Here is a 21,821-nt window from a genome sequence, read left to right as displayed (position 1 = left end):
ACCCATCCAAAATGTTTTATTAACACATCTAAAATTTTTAAATTAATATTATTTGGTTTTAAGGATGTCAGCCAGTCCTTGACATAACTAGAGACATTATGCGATGATGGAAAACTACAGCTGCAGCTGTGATGGTACACAGAAGGGCCAAGAGGCACTTTCAAAGGAGCGACAGAGGGGCGCCTCGGTGGCTCAGTCAGTTAAGCGTCTAACTCTTGATTTTGTCCCAGGTCATGATCTCAGGGTTCTGGGATCGAGCTCCACGTTGGAGCCTGCTTAGGGTTCTCTCTGCCTCTCCCTCCCTCTCTGCCCCTTCCCATCAAGGCAGCGACAGTGCAGTGACTCACTAGTAAACTCTCCTTCCTTAGCCTATGATTGATTTGAATACATGAGAGCTCTCATAAAACTGAAATATAATGCGAGACAGAGTAAGTCATGTGGGAATCAATGTGCAGACATTTATATACAGAGAGATGATTATATGGACACTAAAGCTAGCAGAGATGATGGCCCAAGTCTGTTTTGCACGGAGCAAAAGACCTCAATCAAGAGTATCCTTTGCCTCAGTATTTAACTCTGATGCCACCTTGCTTAAGTTGCATCCCAACAGACACTACATAAGATACTGGATACTAGGCCCCGGCGGAGAAGCTGAGGTCATCATTGAATTTGAAATATTTAAAGTGGATACAAAACTGTTTCAGCAATGCAGACAATTAAGTGTGTTGTTGTGGGCGATGATGCCGTTGGTAAAACCTGTCTCCTGATATCCTACACAACAAATAAATTTCCATCGGAGTATGTACTGACTGTTTTTGACAACTATACAGTCACAGTTATGATTGGTGGAGAGCCATATACTCTTGGACTTTTTGATACTGCAGGGCAAGAGGATTATGACAGATTACGACCGCTGAGTTATCCACAAACAGATGTATTTCTAGTCTGTTTTTCAGTGGTCTCTCCATCCTCATTTGAAAATGTGAAGGATGGGGCGCCTGGGTGGCGCAGTCGGTTGAGCGTCCGACTTCAGCCAGGTCACGATCTCGCAGTCCGTGAGTTCGAGCCCCGCGTCAGGCTCTGGGCTGATGGCTGATGGCTCAGAGCCTGGAGCCTGTTTCCGATTCTGTGTCTCCCTCTCTCTCTGCCCCTCCCCCATTCATGCTCTGTCTCTCTCTGTCCCAAAATAAATAAATGTTGAAAAAAAAAATTAAAAAAAAAAAAAAAAAAGAAAATGTGAAGGAGAAGTGGGTGCCTGAGATAACTCACCACTGTCCAAAGACTCCTTTCTTGCTTGTTGGGACCCAAATTGATCTCCGAGATGACCCCTCTACGATTGAGAAACTTGCCAAGAACAAACAGAAGCCTATCACTCCAGAGACTGCTGAAAAGCTGGCCCGTGACCTGAAGGCGGTCAAGTATGTGGAGTGTTCTGCACTCACACAGCAAGGCCTAAAGAATGTATTTGACGAAGCAATATTGGCTGCCCTGGAGCCTCCAGAACCGAAGAAGACCCGCAGATGTGTGCTGCTATGAACATCTCCAGAGCCCTTTCTGCACAGCTGGTGTCAGCATCGTACTAAAGCAATGTTAAATCAAACTAAAGATTAAAAATTAAAATTCGTTTTTGCAATGACAAATGCCCTGCACCTACCCACATGCACTCATGTGAGACAAGGCCCATAGATATGGTCCCCTTCCCCCTCTCAGTACTAGTTAATTTGAGTAATTGTGTATTGTCAGAAAAGCGGTTAGTACTAGTTTTTGTTCTGTCGTTTCAAAAAAAAAATTTTTTTTTGTTTTGTTTTTGTTTTTGTTTAAAAGCAAGGCATGCTTGTGATGACTCTGTAACAGACTAATTTGGGCTGTTGAAGCTGTTCCCGGGGCTCCATCCACTCTGGAGAATAATCTGGGACATTTAGGGGTTTTGTTTATGTTTTTGTTCTTTTTGTTTTTGTTTTTTTCTTTTTTGCGGGGGGGGGAGTGTGTGTGGGGTTTGTTTTTATTTAGTCATGTTTTTTAAATTCAGTAACCATTGGACAGCCCTTAAGGGGAGGAGGATGGACTGACTCCACATTCCACTTCCTAGATCTAGTTTAGAGCACTTGTCCCCCACCTGGTGCTCTTAGGAAGGAGTATAGTAAACGCCTCATTTAATAACATACTCCTTTTTGAAAGTTGCCTTTCTCTCCACCCTTGAGTATGTCTAGTACTTGATGAAACTCATGAAAGCGGGTGGAACCTGTCTTGCCCCTCTTTTCTAGGAGACACTCTATATGTGACTGTGACTTTCAAGGAAATTTGTTTGTCATTTGCTGATTTTTTTTTGAAGTTAATTTCTAACTTCATTCACTGATAAATGAAGAAAAGTACTGCACCTTTTGAAATACACCAAATGGATTGAGTACGTAATTAAAAAACGTTTTTTTCCCTGTCAGTCATTGTCTTACATGCTTAGCGTAGATGTCCAGTTTAATAGCGTATGATACAGTGTTCCTAGAACACAGCCGGAGACCTGGTAGATGGAGGAAGTGTGAGGGGTGGTGCTAGAAGACAGATGTCTGTGGAATGATGCACATCCTCTTTCAAGTTGGAGGATGGAGACAGACCTGCTTCATGAAGAAGCTGGGGGTGCGGGTGGGGGTGGGGAGGACATTTAACAACGTGGGGACCAGTCAGGGGAATCCCCTTATTTGTGTTTTGCATACGAGGAACCCTAGAGTAGCTAGTTAAGGCTCTCTAGTTTAGTAAAAAAAATTATGGAGTCTTATGAAGACTCTTCATAAGTGTTAATGGGGATTTTATCTGCTTATTTTGGTTACAGTTCCCAATTTTTAAAAATGTTTAGGTAATCTTCTCCGCCTTCCCCAAATCTTAATTCTTGTAGATTCATTAGTGTTGAACCAATGCTCAATTCTTTGTCTCAATTCTTTGTACATGCGTTCTTTTCAGATGTATTAAACAAACAAAAAACCCTTAAAAAAAAAAAAAAGATACTGGATACTAAAACTGATGAGAAAGGGAAAAGACACCATTAAAGTCTTACCATTGAAGTAGAATTTCAGCCTATTGGCAAATACGTTGGTTGATGGGATATTGAGCTTGGAAGCAACATGCTCCACAATGCTCCTAAAGCCACCAGATATTAGGAAAACCTGAACATTTCGCTCTTGCAGGCGACTTACCAGCTCCCTGCAAAAAAGAAATATAATATACCAGACCCTGATTATATAAAAGAAAAAACATGAAACATGAGGAGAAAACTAAAAAACATATTTTTCTCCCAAATGCATCTGCCCAAATACATCACATAAGGTATATCGCCTGGTGAATTATAATGTTTTATGAATGTTTTTCTGAATGCACTTAGAAATTAATAGGTAGGGCTGGACTGCTTAGGAAGCCATCCCACAAGTCTCCTCAGCCCATGAACCTAGAAACGCAAAATGAAGAGGAAGCTTAGGCTCTCCCTAGGGAGCAAGGAAGGGCAGACGTGGGCAGACGTGGGCAGACGTGGGCACAGCCAACCAGCCAGACAAGACCACAGGCAAGAGCTGAAAGAACGAGACAGAAGGGAGCACTAGAGCAATGGTGAGAGATTCTCAAGAGGACATGCCCCCAAACACAGGTGCTGACAGAACCCAGACCGGGGCTCCTCTTACCTTATGCCAGGAGTCAGGTGGGGGGGGTGCTCTGCTATGAGCCTTTGTACCTGTTCCCTGGAGGGCTGGATCAGCGCTAAGCGCTCTGTGAGGGCAGCCTTGAAAGGCACTGACCCACCCATGGCTCGCCGTGTCCTAGGAGGAAGACCCAACAGTCAGGCCAGACGAGTCAGATGTCCCCAGAGTTTACATGCCCAACCTCCCTAGCTCCTCCAAAGTCTACCCAGGAGGAAGGTGCTACCGAGAGCTCCACCATACAACACGCATGCTACGATGCCGTGAGAGCGAGGCCTGGGAATAAACATATGGAAGGTTTGTTTGAGAATCATACTAAGATTTTGCAGCCACGTCTCACATCAAATGCAGCTGAACATGAAATGGTCCGTGACCTGGTGACTGTAGGCAGCAATAATACTGCAGGCATAAACTGAGAGACTCTGAACCAAAACTAGCTTTCTAGCAAACCACAGAGGCCACACTTTCAACCATGACACAAAGCACTGGACACATGGTGATCCCCCACCCCGTCATCTTCTTTGGTTAGTTATGGTCATCGTTCCTCTGACCGAGCTAAGAGCATGTCACCCATATTTATTTGTCAGGGGCAACTTTCCTTTTTCCATAAATATTTGTATAAATGGATGATTGGATAATGTACACTAGTGAATTCAGTTGTAAATGATGGAAGAAGCAGCTTACTGCCCATGATTTATAGCCAGGGACTAAAAATCAGAGAAATGTGGCTCTGGTCCTACATGTTGTTGAAACGTCACTCTCTTCTGCAATTTTTTATCATTTCATAAAGTGAATAAATACTGTTCCTACATTTCTGACACAGCATCCTCAACTCCACAGAATTTGGCTAGCTCATCAATTCCTTCTTCTCTGATGACTGTGCTATCAACATCAAAGCATACTGCATCAGCTGAACAGAAAAGTTTCCTCAACTCTGAATGGGAGACCATCCTTGGAAGAATTGTTCTCCTACAAGAGAAAAAAAAAAATATACTTAAAGGCTTATAATCATAAAAAAGATCCAATTTTGCCCATTTATGCCAATATACTTTGATTCATATCAAAGTCGGTGTATCCCTCATAAACATGGACTCACACAGACTTACTTGTTGTTTAGTACAAAATAAGCACCTTCTAAATGTCAGGTCTCAATGAGCGGGACCAAACTCTTCTCCCAGGAATTCAGTCTAGTGAAATACCAACTTATAAATATATTTGATGTTCAACCATATTCAACTCTTTTTCCCCTAATAATTATAGCAATAAGGCCAAGGGCTAAAGTGGAAATGTGCATAAGATACTGTGGGCACACAGAGAAAATGCTTTTAACCTTGCCTATGTTATAGGGATTCCAAGGGACATAGTCATTGGAGCTGAATCATGAAGAGTAAGTGGCCTGAGTAGGTTCTCAAAGGGCAGGGTATCAGCTTGGTGTGTGCTGGGCATGGGGGGCAGGGAGATAGAGGCAAGAAGAGGAAGTAATGATGGTAGAGAAAAGAGTAGGGGCAAAGGCAAGGAGAAAGAATGATGGATAGGGGTGCCTGGGTGGCTCAGTCGGTTGAGTGTTGGTTGACACTTGATTTTAGCTCAGGTCATGATCCCAAGGTTGTGGGATAAAGTCCAGCATTAGGCTTCACACTCAGCGTGGGATTCTCTCTCTCTGCCCCTCTGCCCTGTTCGCGTGCATGAGCTCGCTCTCCAAAAAAAAAAAAAAAGAGATGATGGATAACATACTGGAAGCCTCCCAATGGAGTCCAGCTACCAGGTGGTGCACAAAGGGGGGCCCTGAGCCAGGCTAAGGAGTTTGGATTTTAACATCTAGGTAATGGAAAACCTTGAAAGGCCTTTGCCTCCACAGAGAGGTCAGAGCTAAACTACACATCGGTTAGTCACCAGAGTAGAGGTGGTAATTGAGGGCATGGCCTGATGAAAGTCACCAGAGAGTGGAAAGCAGGAGAAAAGAAGAGGGCTGAGGACAGAGCCCACAAGGAACAGAAAAGGTTAGATCAGGAGCCTGGGAAGGAAAATGAAAAGAGATCAAGACTCACTCACAGGAAGAGCCCCGAGGACCACTGTGCTGCAGAATCTATGGGGGACAGAGTTTCAAAAGGAATTTTGCGGGTTTTTTACTTTTTAAGAAAATCACTGGACTGGAATCTTGAGGGTGAAGGGGATCCTAGAGGTCACCTAGACCAGTCTCCCATCAAATATGTCATGTACGAGGCCACATAGATGATGCAAATAACCTATATTTAGAATAGATGCCGGCTAAAAACAGACTCAAAGGAACTGGCCAACCTACTTCATAACTGATTTCTAACCAATGCATCTGTAAGAATGATCCAGGTCAAAGCTGACCTGCGGGGGAAAAAATCTTTTCAGCCAAGGGCTGGCAAACTAGAGCCAGCCCGTTTGGAACCCTTACCAAATAGGAAACAGGAGTTTCACTGGAGACCCAGTAAGAAGGGGAAAGAGAAGGCAAATTAATGAATCCAGTAAGACAGTAGAGTATTAAACTAAACTAACATCAGCCTTGATGTGAATGAAGTTTCCATTAAACAGGAAACTTAAAAATACATGAATACTAAACATGTATGCTATTAATTATCTATAATCTCTTTTTCTACTATCATCATGCTCCTGTTCAAGCAGATCCCTCACCTCAGAGGACTGACTTCCCAGGTTCACATATCATCCCCCCCTGTGAACTGGGCTCCTTTGCTGGTTGCTTCTCTTCCGTTCTCTTACCGATGCAACGACCCATGGTCCACCCCTGGTCTTCTCTAACCCACCCACTCCCTCAATGAATTCATCCGGGCTTGTGGCTTTAAATGTCATCTCTATGACAGTAACTTCCAAATATACACCTGGACCCCAGGCCTCTCTCCCAAACTCCAAACTCCAACCACCTTCCTGACCTCATTCAGCTGTCTGGTAAACATGTCTAAAACTGAACTCCTGATCTTCTTGTCTCCCCAAAACGGCTATTCTTGCACCTTCCTTCTCTCCCCTGATGGCAACTCCATTTTTCAGTCACCCTCGACATTTTTCTTTCTCTCAAAACCCATATCCCATCATTCAAGAAATTATGTTGGTTTCACCTTGAAAGCCTAACCAAAATCTGACCACTTCTCACCCTATCCACTGCTATTGCTCTAGCCTGGGTTACGAATATTTCTTGCCAAGACTGCACCAGTAGCCTCCTAAAAGGTCTCCCATCCCAGTTTTTTGTTCTTAACATAACAGCCAAAGTAATCATTGTAAGCTATAAACCAAATTATGTCACACTTACTTCTAGTTCAAATTCCTTCAATGGCTCCTCATTTTATTAACAGTAAAAGCCAAAGTTCTTACAATCACCTATAAGGTCAGCCCCCCATCCTGGCACCACTACCACCACCGCTGCCTCCCCCCCCCATTACATCTCTGACCTCACTTCCTACTCCTCCCCCTTGCTCACTCTGCTCCAACCACACCAGTCCTCTTGCTGCTCTGGAAATACACTAGGCAGGTTTCCCACTCAGGGCCTTTGCTCCAGATGTGCCCTTGGTGGGAATGCTCTTCACTCAGATACCCACTTGGCCAAGTCCCTTATCAAGAGTAAAAAATAATGACTCTTTTAAAAAAGTGATTGCTCAGGGGCACCTGGGTGGCTCAGTCGGTTAAGTGTCTGACTTTGGCTCAGGTCATGATCTCACAGTCTGAGTTCGAGCCCGGCATCGGGCTCTGTGCTGACAGCTTAGAGCCTGGAGCCTGCTTCGGATTCTGTGTCTCCCTCTCTCTCTGCCCCTCCCCTGCTCGCACTCTGTCCCTGTCTGTCTCTCTTTCAAAAATAAATAAACATTAAAAAAAAAAAAAGAGTGGGGGCACCTGGGTGGCTCAGTCAGTTAGGCATCCAACTTTGGCTCAGATCATGATCTCACAGTTATGCGTTCAAGCCCTGCATCGGGCTCTGTGCTGACAGCTCAGAGCTTAGAGCCTTCTTTGGATTCTGTGTCCCACTCTCTCTCTGACACTCCCCTGCTCTCACTCTCTCTCTCTCCCTCTCTCTCTCAAAAATGAATAAACTTTTGGGGCGCCTGGGTGGCGCAGTCGGTTAAGCGTCCGACTTCAGCCAGGTCACGATCTCGCGGTCCGTGAGTTCGAGCCCCGCGTCAGGCTCTGGGCTGATGGCTCAGAGCCTGGAGCCTGTTTCCGATTCTGTGTCTCCCTCTCTCTCTGCCCCTGCCCCGTTCATGCTCTGTCTCTCTCTGTCCCAAAAATAAATAAACGTTAAAAAAAAAAAATTTTTTTAAAAAAATGAATAAACTTTTTAAAAAAAAAGTGTTTGCCCAAATATCACCTTCTTCCATGAGCCAACCCTTGACCACCTGTTTATCACTGCAACCTCCTCTCCTTATCCTTAACCCAACCTTACTAATCTCCCTCACTATGCCTTACGTTTTCTTTTTTCTGTAACATCTATCATCTTCTAACATATGATAAAATGTACTCATGGGGCATCTGGGTGGCTCAGTTGGTTAAGCATCCGACTTCAGCTCAGGTCATGATCTCACAGTTCATGAGTTTGAGCCTCACAAGGGGCTCTTCACTGTCAGCACAGAGCCCACTTCATATCCTCTGCCCCACCCCCCCCCCCCCCCGCTCTCTGCCCCTCCCCCACTCATTCTCTCTCTCTCTCTCTCTCTCTCTCTCTCTCTCAAAATGAACTTTAAAAAATGTACTTATTATGTTTATTATGTATTGTCTATCTGTCCTCATTAGTATGTAAATTTCATAAGAATAGGCTCTTTATCAGCTTTGTTCACTACTGGATCCTTAGGACTGAGAACAGTACCTATAGTACCTATAGTAGGGCTTAATAATATTTGTTGAATTAAGTGAAGAAATAAAGCTCAATGCCATCTTCACTATAGAGTCTTCCCAGATTCCTCCGGGCTGGAAAAGATTTCTCTCCAGAATTTCCACAGTACTTAATGTAGACCTGTTTTCAATATATGAAATTCATAATATTCCTACTTGTCTTAGACTTACTTATGGGCCTGTCACCTCCACTCCTGGATTGCAAGCTCTTTATACTAAGATCGAAAATTTGGGGCGCCTGGGTGGCGCAGTCGGTTAAGCGTCCGACTTCAGCCAGGTCACGATCTCGCGGTCCGGGAGTTCGAGCCCCGCGTCAGGCTCTGGGCTGATGGCTCGGAGCCTGGAGCCTGTTTCCGATTCTGTGTCTCCCTCTCTCTCTGCCCCTCCCTCGTTCATGCTCTGTCTCTCTCTGTCCCAAAAATAAATAAAAACGTTAAAAAAAAAAAAAAAAACACCTTCATTTAAGATCGAAAATTTTCTAAGACCCCAATTTAGGCTTCTTTTGAGTAGATGCTAAATTAATTTCTGAAGGTTGAATAAATAAATGAAATGATATAATTGTGAATTACATACCCGCAACTATTTAACTTTTTATTGTGCAGAATGTCAAATAAATACAAAAATAGAGAAAATGAATACATGCATTCCATGTATGCATCATCCTGCCTCAACAATCATAGCAAATCATGCCTCATCAACAACCCCACTAACAAGGGTTCTGTACCCCAATTCCAACATGGGTGCGTTCCCACACATTGAAGCAATTCTTAGATACCAGCATGGTGTCTCCTATAATTCAACTCTATTCTGACTTTATCCCACAAATAGCGTCAAATCCCATAGGTTCAGTCCCATAAGACTGAACCTTCCCCACCACACGCGCACACACACACACACACACACACACTTAAGACCCCAATGCCAAGTACAGGTTGTCACCCATGCTTCTGACCAACTGCTACACACTGGAGGTTCCAACAATCCCCTCTTTGGGTTTGATCAATTTGCTACAGTGGCTCAGAGAACTCAGAGAAATATTTTATTCACTAGCTCACCAGTGTATTATAAAAGGGTAGAACTCAGATGGAAGCGATGCACAGGACAGGGTTTGTGGGAAGAAGCACAGAGCTTCCATGCCCTGTCTGAACATCCCATTCTCCCTGCATCTCCATGTGTTCACCAATCCAACCCAGAAGCTTTCAAAACTCCATCCTTTGGGTTTTTATTTGTTGTGAAGTCATGACTGATTAAATCATTGGCCATTGATGACTGGGCTAGATCACCAGCCCTTCTCCGCTCCTTGGAGGTCAGGAGGGTGGGACTCAAAGTTCCAACTCTCTGATCACCAAGGTTGGCTCTGATAGCAAATAGCCCCATCCTTAGGTGAGGTCCAGAATTCACCTCATTAACACAGGAAGAAATACCAGACTAAAAGTCACCTCACTAACATAAGAAGAAACACCTTTATCACTCTCATCACAGGAAATTCCAAGGGTTTTAAGAGCTGGGAGCCAGAGATGAGGACAAGAGCAAATATGTTTCTTATTATAAATCATAATATCACGCCCAAACACTTCCACCTTCCCTCATTATCTCAAAGCACATCATATCATTTCATCCAAAATATTTCAGTGTATATTTCTAAAAGGTAAAGACTTTTTTAACATGGCTATTACATTTTAATTTTAAGTATACTACTGTACCTGACTGTACCCAGGTTTGGCTTCTGAGGAATCTAGAATCAAATCAAGTTAAGACTTAATCAAATCAGACCTAATGATGCCCTTGCTAATCCAGTCCCCATAATTAGCATATAAATTAACCTAATGTCTCTCTTATTCAATTAATTTATACCCTTCATGATTTGGATCCTATCTATTTCACCAATCTATCCCCCACTACTTTTCTCTTCCAAGAAATACACACACACACAAACATATACACACAACTTATGCTCAAGGTATACAGAAGATGTCTTGTTCCTTAAATGTCAGTTTTTTAAACCTCTATGCCTTTGCAAATGCCAATCCCTCTGTCTGAAATCACCTAAGTCCTCATGTCCAGTGGGCAAATTCCTATTTATTATTCAAGATGCAGATTAAATAACCTTCCCTATACTACACTATCTCCTTCCTATTCCTTCAGAGAATTAATTAAATAGTCACTCCCATTTCTCTCCTAGGATGGGAGTTCCTTCAGGGTAAGGACCTTGACTGAATTATCTTTCATTTCTGTTTCCAGGACCCACCAGGTGCAAAATAAATATTTCATGAATTAAATAGAGTTGAATCTAAGAAGTTATTGAGTACTCAGCAAGAATTGAGTAGATTATTATCCTCAATAAAACTATCCCAACTTAGAGTGCTATCAGCCTAAAATTAAAATCCTTGAGGTGACTGGGTGGCTCTGTCAGTTATGTGTCTGACTCTTGATTTTGGCTCAGATCATGATCCACGGTTCGTGAGATCAAGCCCTAAGTCATATTCTGCACTGACAACACAGAGCTTGCTTGGGATTCTCTTTCTCCTTTCTCTCTCTCTCTCTCTCTCTGCTTCTCCCCTGCTCATGCTTGCTCAATCTCTCTCTCTCTCTCAAAATAAATAAATAAACTTAAAAAAATTAAATTAGGGGCACCTGGGTAGCTCAGTTAGTTGAGCATCCAGCTTTTTTTTTTTTTTTAATAATTTTTTTAAACGTTTGTCTCTTATTATTGAGAGACAGAGACAGAGCACAAGCAGGGATGGGGCAGAGAAAGAGGGGGACACAGAATCCAAAGCAGGCTCCAGGCTCTGAGTTGTCAGCACAGAGCCCAATGCGGGGCTCGAACTCACAAACCGCAAGATCATGACCTGAGCCGAAGTCCGACGCTTAACCAACTGAGCCACCCAGGCGCCCCGTGTCCAGCTCTTGATTTTGGCTCAGGTCATAATCTCCAAGTTCATGAATTTGAGCCCCGCATCGGGTTCTGTGCTGACAATACAGAGCCTGCTTGGGATTCTCTCTTTCTCCCTCTCCCTGTGCCCCTCCCCCATTCTCACTCTCTTAAAGTAAATAAAAACTTTATAAAAATTAAATCAAATCAAATCAAATCAAAATCCTTAACCAGCAATAATGACTATACTCTAACCAATAGAACAGAATGGACATCGTATATTCTGAAGCTGGAAGAAACCTCAAAGCCATCATCTGGGTCAGATCCCATGCCTTTCTGCAAGAACGATATTAATGTGTCCATTTCACAAATTAACAACTAGAGGTATAAGATACTTAAATGCTTTACCCAAGGTCACACAGCTCCCAAGTGATGGCTAAAAAAACTAAAACTTGGATCTCAAATGCACAGAAACAACATAAAAGGTGGTGAATAAATAAGAGGTGGATAAATTGAGAAGCAGAGAAATTAAGCAGAACTAAATAAGGTTAAACATTTGATAAGAACCTATGTGGATTCAGGAAATGTCAGAGATTTTCATCAAGAATTCAGACCAAAGTTCTGCTAGCTGGACAACACAATGGGTAATGATTCATTAACAGTGAAAGAAGAAAGTCTGCACATTCTTTGGGAGGCCAGTAGATAGAAACAGGTTTCATAAATCATCAAATTTCCACCAACCCAGGAACATCAAGGAGCTTCATATCCCACTCTCTCTGTGGCTCAGTAACCACTCATTTGGCTCTGGTCCAGAGGGAATCGATGCAATTCATATCACATGGCTAGGCAGGCTCATTATACAAGCCTAGAAGACAGAAGTCTATCAGCAGAGGAGTGGTAGTTAATGCAATGCAATCCCACCGAGCATAAGAGAACCAATCACATGCAAATAGAGGGAAAGCGAGGAACAGACAAATAACATAAGAGGAGCTAAAAGGAGATAAATGGGACAGGCCAAAGAACCTTTTAAGACTGTACATGAGGCAGTACAATGTCACTAAGAACAGGCAATACTCCTGAGAATGACTGACCGGCTCCTGAAGGCTCAAAACCTGTACGACCAAAGCCAGTCCACACTGCCACCCTGTGCCTAAGCCTATGACCTGAGAAGTACACAATGGGCACCATGTTCAAGAGGCTACCAGTCTCACTGAGATGATCAGACAAATCATTATTGTTCGTGTTTGAAAAGCCAGTGACTTGAGCCTCTTCTTGACCATTGATAATAGCAATAGCTTTAGCCAGACCATCAGCCTCAGATATGAAAGGAAACACACATTTCCTCAAATAAAGTAAGGACTGATTTCCATATCCCCAGATGAACACTAGTCCTGACTTATGACTCAGAAGCGCCGAAAACTGCTTCCTGGATTGTACTGTGTACCAAAGACAAAGAAAATAGGATGTTTGAGACAAAAGTCACATTGAATTTACTTGGAAGGCTGATTCTTTCTCCACGCCCTCCCTAGAAGACGCAGCTGGATTATATAACCTTAACTTTGCCCCGCAGAATGCTCATGTCAGGGGATATGCCCTCCAACCCCTAGGATTACACAGATTTGGCTCCCTACTTAGACCTTAGAACAAATGGCCAGCACTGTAAAATGCCCTGCCTCCTTGTTCACTTCTGGCTGCCTGTTTTTTCATGGTCTCCACCAGGAGTGGCTCACAATTCACACTTATTCAAATTTCTCATAGCTAGAGGGAGGAAAAATCTGCTAAGTTCAGGTACTTCAAAGTAAATTGTGTACATTAGAATTTTACACACAAAAAAATCATTGCTAGAGAATGAACTCTGGATCCCTCACATCTGGCCTTTGTGGGGAGGGGAACAGGGGTGGAGGTGGAAGAAATCCTAGCAGAAGGGTATGTACTTTGACATGGCAGCTCCCAGGCCCAGTCCTGAGCAATGAACCACTGCCCTTCTGCGGGTCAGAACAGGTCTCCTGTCCGCCTGACCCCCAGCTGGTCCATCTTGGGGAAACATGGGGCCAATGGTAAAGAAGCCTCTGCTGACAACCCCTTCTCACCCCCAGCTTCAAAAGTACAAAAGTATGTTTTCCTTCAGGGCCAGCCTTAGGAGCTCTGATTTTGGATAAGAGGGAAAAACCTCTCCACAAAAACTCTGTTTGAACTTCTCCATCTATGTATCCCATGAGAGGCACCCAAGATCACCTTCACCAAACTTACTCTTTTGTTAGGATTGACCTCTTACCTTCACTTGTGTAAGAACAAATACAAGTTGGTACAGAGGTTACGGAGGTCAAGCACATCCAGGAGAACAAAACTTACTAGGCTTAAATGGATGTCACTTTTGGTAGGAGGGGTGAGTCTGTTTCAGGCCCTCTGGGCACTGCAACAATGCACCAATGGATCCTGAGAAGCTTCTGGATCAGTGAAGAGTCAAAGATCCTCCAGTAACTAAGCCTAGGGTTCCTGGCCAATGCATTTATGATTAAAAAAAAAAAAAAAAAAAAAAGGAACTGCTGTTCTGGGGAACCTGAGATTTTATGCACCCCACATACATTACAGTGCACAATTTTATTCCGGTGAAGAGGAAACTGATCACTGATAAACAAATTAACAGCAACAAAAAACAAATCAGACTCACGTTTCTCCAGTGCTGGATTCCTAGGAAATGACACTCTTCTCTTCCTGCTTCTTTCCTGAATAAAAATGCAGCATAAAGTTCTGACTACAAATTTCTTTATGAGATCTTGGGAGTTCTGCAAGAGCAAGAACCTAGAAAGAAAGAAGAAGGAAATGAACATCAAGGTTCAGACTCAAGAGAAGAAAGAAACTGTCTAGCTTCACTCTCCCAGCTGGTAGGACTGGTACAAAGACGGGTCAGATGCAAAGTTCCTTAAGACTGCTTCCCTTGCAAGACGCTGGACTTCTGCCTCCTTTCAGGACTGCAGAGGAGTACACACACTTTTCTCTGGCTTTGATTCTGCAAAAGCTTCAGGTCTGACAGGAAATCACCTACACCAGATCAGCAGAACACAGAGGCAAGGGAAGAAAAGAGGATCTATTGAGAGAACAAAATGCAAACACAGGGAAGCTGACTTAGGTACATTAACAGACTACAAAACAGACCCAGCTGTCTTCAAAACGAAGAGACAAAGTCTCCAATATTCCAAGAACAGTCACAGAAGAGTCTGGCTGCCCAATAACAAGGGAACAAAGTCAACAATTTTGAATTAAAATCCTCATAATCAAAACTGTAAATAGAAGTATCTCGGTTGAGCATCCGACTCTCGATTTTGGCTCTGGTCATGATCTCAGTTTGTAGGATGGAGCCCCCGAGTCAGGTTCTGCACTGTCTCTCTCTCTGCCCCTCCCCCATTCTCATGCACACACGCTTGCACACACTCTCTCTCAAAATAAATAAACATTAAAAAAATCACCTCATCATTTTTTAAAAAGTAGACAACAATGCTAAATCTCAGAAGAAAAAAAAGATAAAAGAAATAAGATGAGTCAAGAAAAAGCAAAGAGATTGAAAGGGAAGGCTCAAAATACAGTCCTTACTGAACTCAAAAAAGGTTGTGTTCCCTTTCTCTCATCCAAGTTTTTTGGTTAATTTCAAAAACAAAAAGGAATGTGGCTTCCATCATGCCCCAGCCTCTCCCTTACTCTAAGGAAAGACAGCTGCCACATTGGTGGTGGCCTATGGTGAGGCCTGTGTGGCAGAACTTAAGGGGCCCCCAGCAAACAGCCAGAAAGGAACTGAGGCCCTCAGTCCGACAACCCTCAAGGAACTGAATCCTGCCAACAACTATGTGAGCGGGCTAGGAAGCAGATCTTCTCCAATACAACATTAGGTGAGTTCACCTTGGCCAACTGTGACCGCTTAAAAAATCCTAAACCAGAACCACCCAGCTAAGCTGCTCCCAGAATTTTAACCCCCAGAAACTGAGAAAATAAATACTTGTTGTTTTAAGCTGCCAAGTTTGGGGGTAATTTGTTATACAGCAATACATAGCTAACACAACAGCTTTGAGGTAGGCAAAACTTTCTTAACGCCCCAAAAACATGAATAATGAAAGGAAAACGTGATAGAATGAACTTCATCAAGATTAAAGCTCTTCAAAAGCTTTTTCATGATAGAAAAAAAAAAAAAAGAAAGAAAAGGAAAAGGCAAGCCACAGAATGGGAGAAAATGTTTACAGTACACATATTTGACAAAGCACTTGTATCCAGAATAAAGAACTCTTACAACACAGTAATAACACGAACAACTTATAATAAAATATGAACAAAATATTTGAATAGACATTCCAAAAAAGAAGGTATGCAGATAAACTCAAAAGGCAAATGACTAAAACAAAAAAGACTGCACACACCAAGTATTGGTGAGGACCTGGAAAAACTGAACTCTCTAATACACTGCTGGCAGGGATAGAAAATGGTACGACCATTTTGGAAAACATTTTGCAAGTTTCTTAAAATAAACACATACCTACCATAAGACTCAGCAATCCCACCCTGGAGATTTATCCAAGAGCAATCAAAGAGCGCTTTATTCATGAAAGCCCCAAACTAGAGTGTCCATCAACAGATAAATGGATGAATAAATTGTGGTATATCCTTACGATGGAATGCTACTCAGCAACAAAAAGGAAGGAATTAGTGCTGCATGCCAAAAATGGGGATAAATATAAAAAGCCTTTTATACCAAAAGAAGCCGGACACAAAAGAACATAATTCCATTTATACAAAACACTAGAAAATACAAACAAATGCTACAATGACAAAAATCAGGTCAGTAGGGCTAGGGGTGGGGAGATCTGACTGCAAACAGGTTTTAGGAAATTTTCAGGGGTGACAGAAGTGTTATATTGTGCTGGTGATTAAAAGTGTGTATGCAATTGTCAAAATTAATCAAAATGTACACTTAAAGTGGGTGCATATTATTGCATTGAATTATATATCAAGAAAACATTAACTTTAAAAAATTATTAGGCATGAATCAAATTATCTGAAAACTTAAAACGTCCTGACTACTTTATTTCAGCAACATGAAAGTGATAGCACTATTATTATATTGAAAACCTACCAGGTAGATGTAATAAAATCTAGAAATCTGCATTTTATCTTTCTTCCCCGATCCTCATTCCAATACCGGTCAGTCAAATATTTAAAGAGTAACTACAATATGCAAGTCACTTATAAAGAAAACATAGTAAACAAGTTTAATGAATGAATGAATTATTTAATTCCCAACTTGAAGTTGTACCTTTACAACATGTAGCTGGTAGGTACTTACTTAAAATTCTAATTCTGATGGGAGAGAAAATGACAAAGTCAAACACTGCAACACTAAATTTCGGAGATTTTCCTAATCTTGTACTGATGACTCTCCTATGCAGGATTGCATCATTCATTCATGCCGTTTGGTAACAGTGACATAAAACAAGGGAAAACTACTCAAAAGTTAATTGAGAAAAAGAAAGTCTTGAAATCCCATGAACCATTTTACCTACGCCGATTAAGAAAAACACACGTAGAATCAGAGGCCCTGGATGTGGAAAAGGAAGGCGGGTAAATCATAAAGTTGGGCACACGGAGAGATAAACACATGCCCAGACTCACCCGGGCGCTGCTGCTCCTTCCTGGGCCGCCGCCACCGCCTCTCTGGCTCCCGCTGCTGTAACCTTCCGACTGCAGGGGGGCCGAGGGCCGGCTCCGACGTTCAGTCGCCGAGCTCCGAGGGAGGCGACCTGTGCAGACCCGCAGAGCTTTTACCAAACAATCATAAGAGATCTGCTGATAAGCACCTTGGCTTCTGCTAGGCTTTGCATAGGCTTTTCTAAACTGGAGACCCTGGAGATTCAGACTCTGCACAGCGGTGCTGGGGAGAAGCCCTTGGTCCCGCCCCCTGGGAGGGGCTCCCTGAGCCCGCCCCTCCTCCCTGCGGGGGCTCAGCGCCTGCGGCCCTAGACTTGCAGCGCGAGGTGGATGTTTTCCCGCAGAGCCGCGAGCCTCGCCACCTCCACTTTGCGCGGGAGGGGCAAGAGGCTACCTTCGGGGCCCTCCGCGCCGCCGGCGCTTGGGAGGAGGGTTGTGAGAGAGCCGGGGACCTCTGCGCTAATTTTGCAATTAATGAAAGCTCCTTCGGGACCTTTTTTGAATCCGCGTTTGACCTTATGCTCTTGTAGCAATGTAGGTCTCAAGAGAATTTCGGTAACGACTTATATTCGTATTATAAGTCAACTATATTTCAATTAAAAAACATGTATTATCGGTGCGCCTGGGTGGCTCAGTCGGTTGAGCATCCGACTTCAGCTCAGGTCATGATCTCGCGGTTCGTGAGTTCGAACACCGAGTCCCTCTCTGTGCTGACAGCTCAGAGCCTGGAGCCTGCTTCAGATTCTGTGTCCCCCTCTCTCTCCGCCCCACCCCTGCTTGTGCTCTGTCTCTCTCTCTCTCTCTCTGTCTTTCAAAAACGAATAAACATAAAAAAATTTTTTTAAACCAAAACGTGTATTATCAAAAGCAAAACTACTTATATTCGCAACTAAAATATAAAAAATCGTTAACAAAATGAGTCTTTACATTCTTTTTTCCTTGTCATCTTACTTTCTTCTAGGTGTCACTTGCCGAGCTACTTTTAAGTTGACTACAATAAATAAGGGGTGAGCACCTCCAAACATTAACCTTTGGCTCAACCCGCGGGAGGTGGGCAGTGAGGTCCCACCTTAGAACAAACACAGCCTGAAACCTCAGATGCCGACAGTTCTGCAGACTCCTTCCAAGGGGTCACTCAGGCAGAGGGGGCGATATTGCTGGAGCGGGACACTTTGTCACGACTTCTCTGCCGGCTGCTACAGAACCTCTCAACACAATTCTATCCAGAAGCAAGAGTGCTGCTGCTCTTTGCTCAGTTGTGCCCCTGAAGTTCAGTATTTTCAGATTTCATTTGTAAGAAACATTGTGCCAAAACAGGTTTGGGGCACACCTGGTTTAATTTCTCCCAGATCTCCAAAGATGGTTCTGATGAAGGATGGGGAGAAGGAATTTTGATGTTTTGAAATATGAGGTAAAAAATGGGGCGCCTGGGTGGCTTAGTCGGTTAAGCATCAGACTTCGGCTGAGGTCATGATCTCACGGTTTGTGGGTTCGCGTGGGGCTCTGTGCTGACAGCCCAGAGCCTGGAGCCTGCTTCAGATTCTGTGTCTCATTCTCTCTCTGACCCAACCCCACTTGTGCTGTCTCTCTCTGCCTCTCAAAAATAAATAAATGTTGAAATATGAGGTAAAAAAATGATACAATTAATGAGAGAGGGCAAAATAAGGGGGCCTAAAAGAACGATCTAGTCAAGAACCTGTTTATATTTTGTAGTATGTAATTTAGAAATAAGTATAATAAAAGAAACAAGATGTTGAACACCAAATATTTGTTCTCTCTCTCTCTCTCTCAAAAATACATATATTTTTTAAAAATTTTTTTAAAAAGGGGGGGTGCCTGGGTGGCTCAGTGGGTTGGGCGACCGACTTTGGCTCAGGTCATAATCTCCAGGTCCCTGAGTTGGAGCCCCTCGTGGGGCTCTGTGCTGACAGCTCCCAGCCTGGAGCCTGCTTCTGATTCCGTGTCTCCCTCTCTCTCTCTGTCCCTCCCCTGCTCGCACTCTTTCTTTCTCTCTCTCAAAAATAAACATAAATTAAAAAAAAATTTTTTTAAACACCAAGTATTTGTATATAAGTATAAATGGTAGTTGAGTATTTCTAGGGGAAAAGAAACCCAAGTACAATAATGTAAAAAGGTAGAATTAATTTCTGCTATTATTCATACTTCATAGATGTTTAAAATTAAACACATTTCAAATAAAATATTTGTACTGAATAAATAAAATCTGTCAGTTACTGTCTCTATCTACCTCACATTCACACCTGTACTAACACTTGTGGTCATGAGGGGGCAGTGTTGTAGACAAAAACCACATTTAAAAAAAAAAAGAAAAAAAAAAGTCCAGAGGAAGCTAATGGTGGTCCTAGATACATGCATGTAACAATCATGAAGTAATGTTGCTGGACAAAGCATAACTATACAAATACATTACATTATGCTTCATTGTTCTTCTTCTGGAATAATGTTAAATAGCACATGTGAACCAAATACAATGCAATATAATAAAAACATTAGCAAATTATTTGCAAAGTTTTAATTACAATTGGTTAGTAAAAAGCAATTCAGGTAATTTTAGTAGTGTTCCTGAGAGGTTTCCTATAGATCACATTTTTATAAGCTAATATATTGTCTGATGATTAACTATGTTAGAATCATGTACTTTTTAAAAAATAATTCAATGCTACTAAAATAGGCTTCTAAAATAGAGTAAATTGGATCACTCTAGAAACAATATGATATTGAACATGCACATTTTCTATGACCCAGAAATTCCACCTCAGAAATGTACCCAGAAGAAACTCTTGCACATAAGTAGCAGGAATCACATATAAGAATATTCACAACAATACTGTATACATACAGACATTGACAGAAACTTAAAAAAGAGAGTATCATTTAATATCATAAGTGATAACTTACAACATAAAATTCAGGAAGGTAGTTACCTCTGGATACAGGAAAGAAAATGAGACTGAGAAGAGATTATAGAGTTACTTAATGGCAGTGAGTATACAGATTTTTGTATTTGTGTGTATATATATATTTTATGAGACACAATATTTTTATCAACACATTAAATACTGATACATAAAAATATATAAATGTTTTAAAATAATATAAAGAAAATACAATTTAATGTCAACATTAAAAATAACATTCAAAATAAGTCACAGCATGGAAACAGGTCTATGATATGTCCTGTGAATGAAGCAGGTTGCAGAACAATATATATTGTTTGATTCTCATTTCTGAAAGAAGAAAAACTCTGTGTATGTCAACAGTAATTGTGGGGAACAATTAATCAAGGAGAGTAAAAGGAGTGAAAAATTTACCTTTCTACTTTATTTGATTTTATACTAGTTGAGATTAGTTTAAAAACATTTATTAATTTTTTAATAATTTGCAAATCAATTAAAACTAAATGCTTTAGGAGTGGGGAAAGGGTGAAATAGGTGGAGGTGGCCAAAAGGTACAAATATCCAGTTATAAAATAAATAAGTTATAGGTATATAATCAAAACAGAAAAAACTCAGGGTTGTTTTTTGGGTTTTCTTTTTTCCTTCCTATGTAGGGAAAAACCCAATTCTTTCCTCCTGTGTTGTTTTTTACTACTTGCCCTAAACACTTGACTTCTAGTCATCAAATGCGGAAGTTTTACCCCACACCAAACAATCTCTGCAACACTAGCTGGGCACCCTATAATTTAACTCAATTCTGACACTGTCTTCTCAAAGCATAATATCCCACAGGTTAAGGACTCAGTCCCACAAGGCTGCCCTCCCCTGCCCCCCCCCCCCCAACACTTAGATACCAGCTGCAAGCTCGGGTTATCGTCTGTGCTTCTGACCAATTGGCTATAGATCAGAGGTTCCAATGCCCGCCATCCACTCCCCCCCCCACTCCTGCCTCCTTAAGTTTAATTAATTTGCTAAAGCAGCTCACAGAACTCAACACTAACATTTACCAGCTTACTACAGGATACAGATGAACAACCAGATGAAGAGATACATAGTGTAATGAAGTCTGGGAGGGTCCCAAGCACAGGAGCTTCTGTTCCTATAGAGTTGGGTATATCACCCTCCCCGTGTGGATCTGTTCACCAACCTGGAAGCTCTTCAAACCCAGTACTTTGGGGATTTTATGGAGCTTTCATACATAGGCATGATCGATCATTAACACCATTTTCAGCCCTTCTCTCTTCTCAAGAGAATGAGGGACAAGGCTGAAAATTCCAAACTTCGAATCATGGATTTGTCTTTCCTGTGACTAGGTCTCATCCAGAAGCCCACTCAGTTAATTCATTAGGACAAAAGACACTCCCATCTCCCAGGAAATTACTAGGGTTTTAGGAGCTCTGTGTCAGAAACAGAAGTCGAAGACCAATATTAGAACAAGAAATGCTCCTGGTGTTCTTATATTTTAGGAAATAACAAGGATTTTTTTTTTTAGTTTTTTTTTTAATGTTTATTTTTGAGAGAGAGAGAGAGAGAGAGAGAGAACGGGGGAGGGGCAAAGAGAGAGGGAGACACCCAAAGCAGGCTCCAGGCTCTGACGCTTAACCGACTGAGCCAACCTGGTGACTCAGGAAATAACAAGGGTTTTAGGAGCTTGTGCCAGGAACCAGGGAAGAAACCAATATATATTTTCTATTAACTCACTGTAATGTATAATATTATAACTATAGTTAATACTGAATTGCATTTTTGAAAGTTGCTAAA

At 42.1% G+C, this 21,821-nt stretch overlaps 2 protein-coding genes across 7 annotated transcripts in view; one reads left to right on the top strand and one right to left on the bottom strand.

Moving 5' to 3' along the window:
• PSPH (phosphoserine phosphatase) overlaps positions 1 to 21,821 on the bottom strand; it is a 57,561-nt gene that overhangs the window by 3,223 nt on the left and 32,517 nt on the right. For 2 of the 6 annotated variants that reach the window (XM_086692091.1, XM_086692090.1), the window contains exons 2-5: positions 17,068 to 17,195; positions 4,488 to 4,646; positions 3,663 to 3,797; positions 3,047 to 3,192 (exon numbers count right to left, since the gene is read on the bottom strand). In XM_086692091.1, the coding sequence (XP_086548217.1) occupies positions 3,047 to 3,192; positions 3,663 to 3,797; positions 4,488 to 4,646; positions 17,068 to 17,195 (568 nt within the window). Of the gene's footprint in view, positions 1 to 3,046; positions 3,193 to 3,662; positions 3,798 to 4,487; positions 4,647 to 12,153; positions 12,278 to 14,083; positions 14,215 to 15,938; positions 16,077 to 17,067; positions 17,445 to 21,821 lie in introns of those variants that run through there. The other 4 variants (XM_086692093.1, XM_086692092.1, XM_086692094.1 and 1 more) reach the window with 4 other exon arrangements.
• Positions 614 to 2,437, top strand: LOC147572998 (cell division control protein 42 homolog). The gene is made up of 2 exons (XM_086692095.1): positions 614 to 994; positions 1,249 to 2,437. The coding sequence occupies exons 1-2, from the start codon at positions 707 to 709 to the stop codon at positions 1,534 to 1,536; spliced, it is 576 nt and encodes a 191-aa protein (XP_086548221.1). The 5' UTR covers positions 614 to 706; the 3' UTR covers positions 1,537 to 2,437.

The sequence above is a fragment of the Puma concolor genome, chromosome E3 (assembly GCF_028749965.1).
Source record: "Puma concolor isolate L17-30 chromosome E3, mPumCon1.1.hap2, whole genome shotgun sequence".
In the NCBI taxonomy this organism is placed as follows: Eukaryota; Metazoa; Chordata; class Mammalia; order Carnivora; family Felidae; genus Puma; species Puma concolor.
This window is presented reverse-complemented; position numbering and strand designations above follow the sequence as displayed.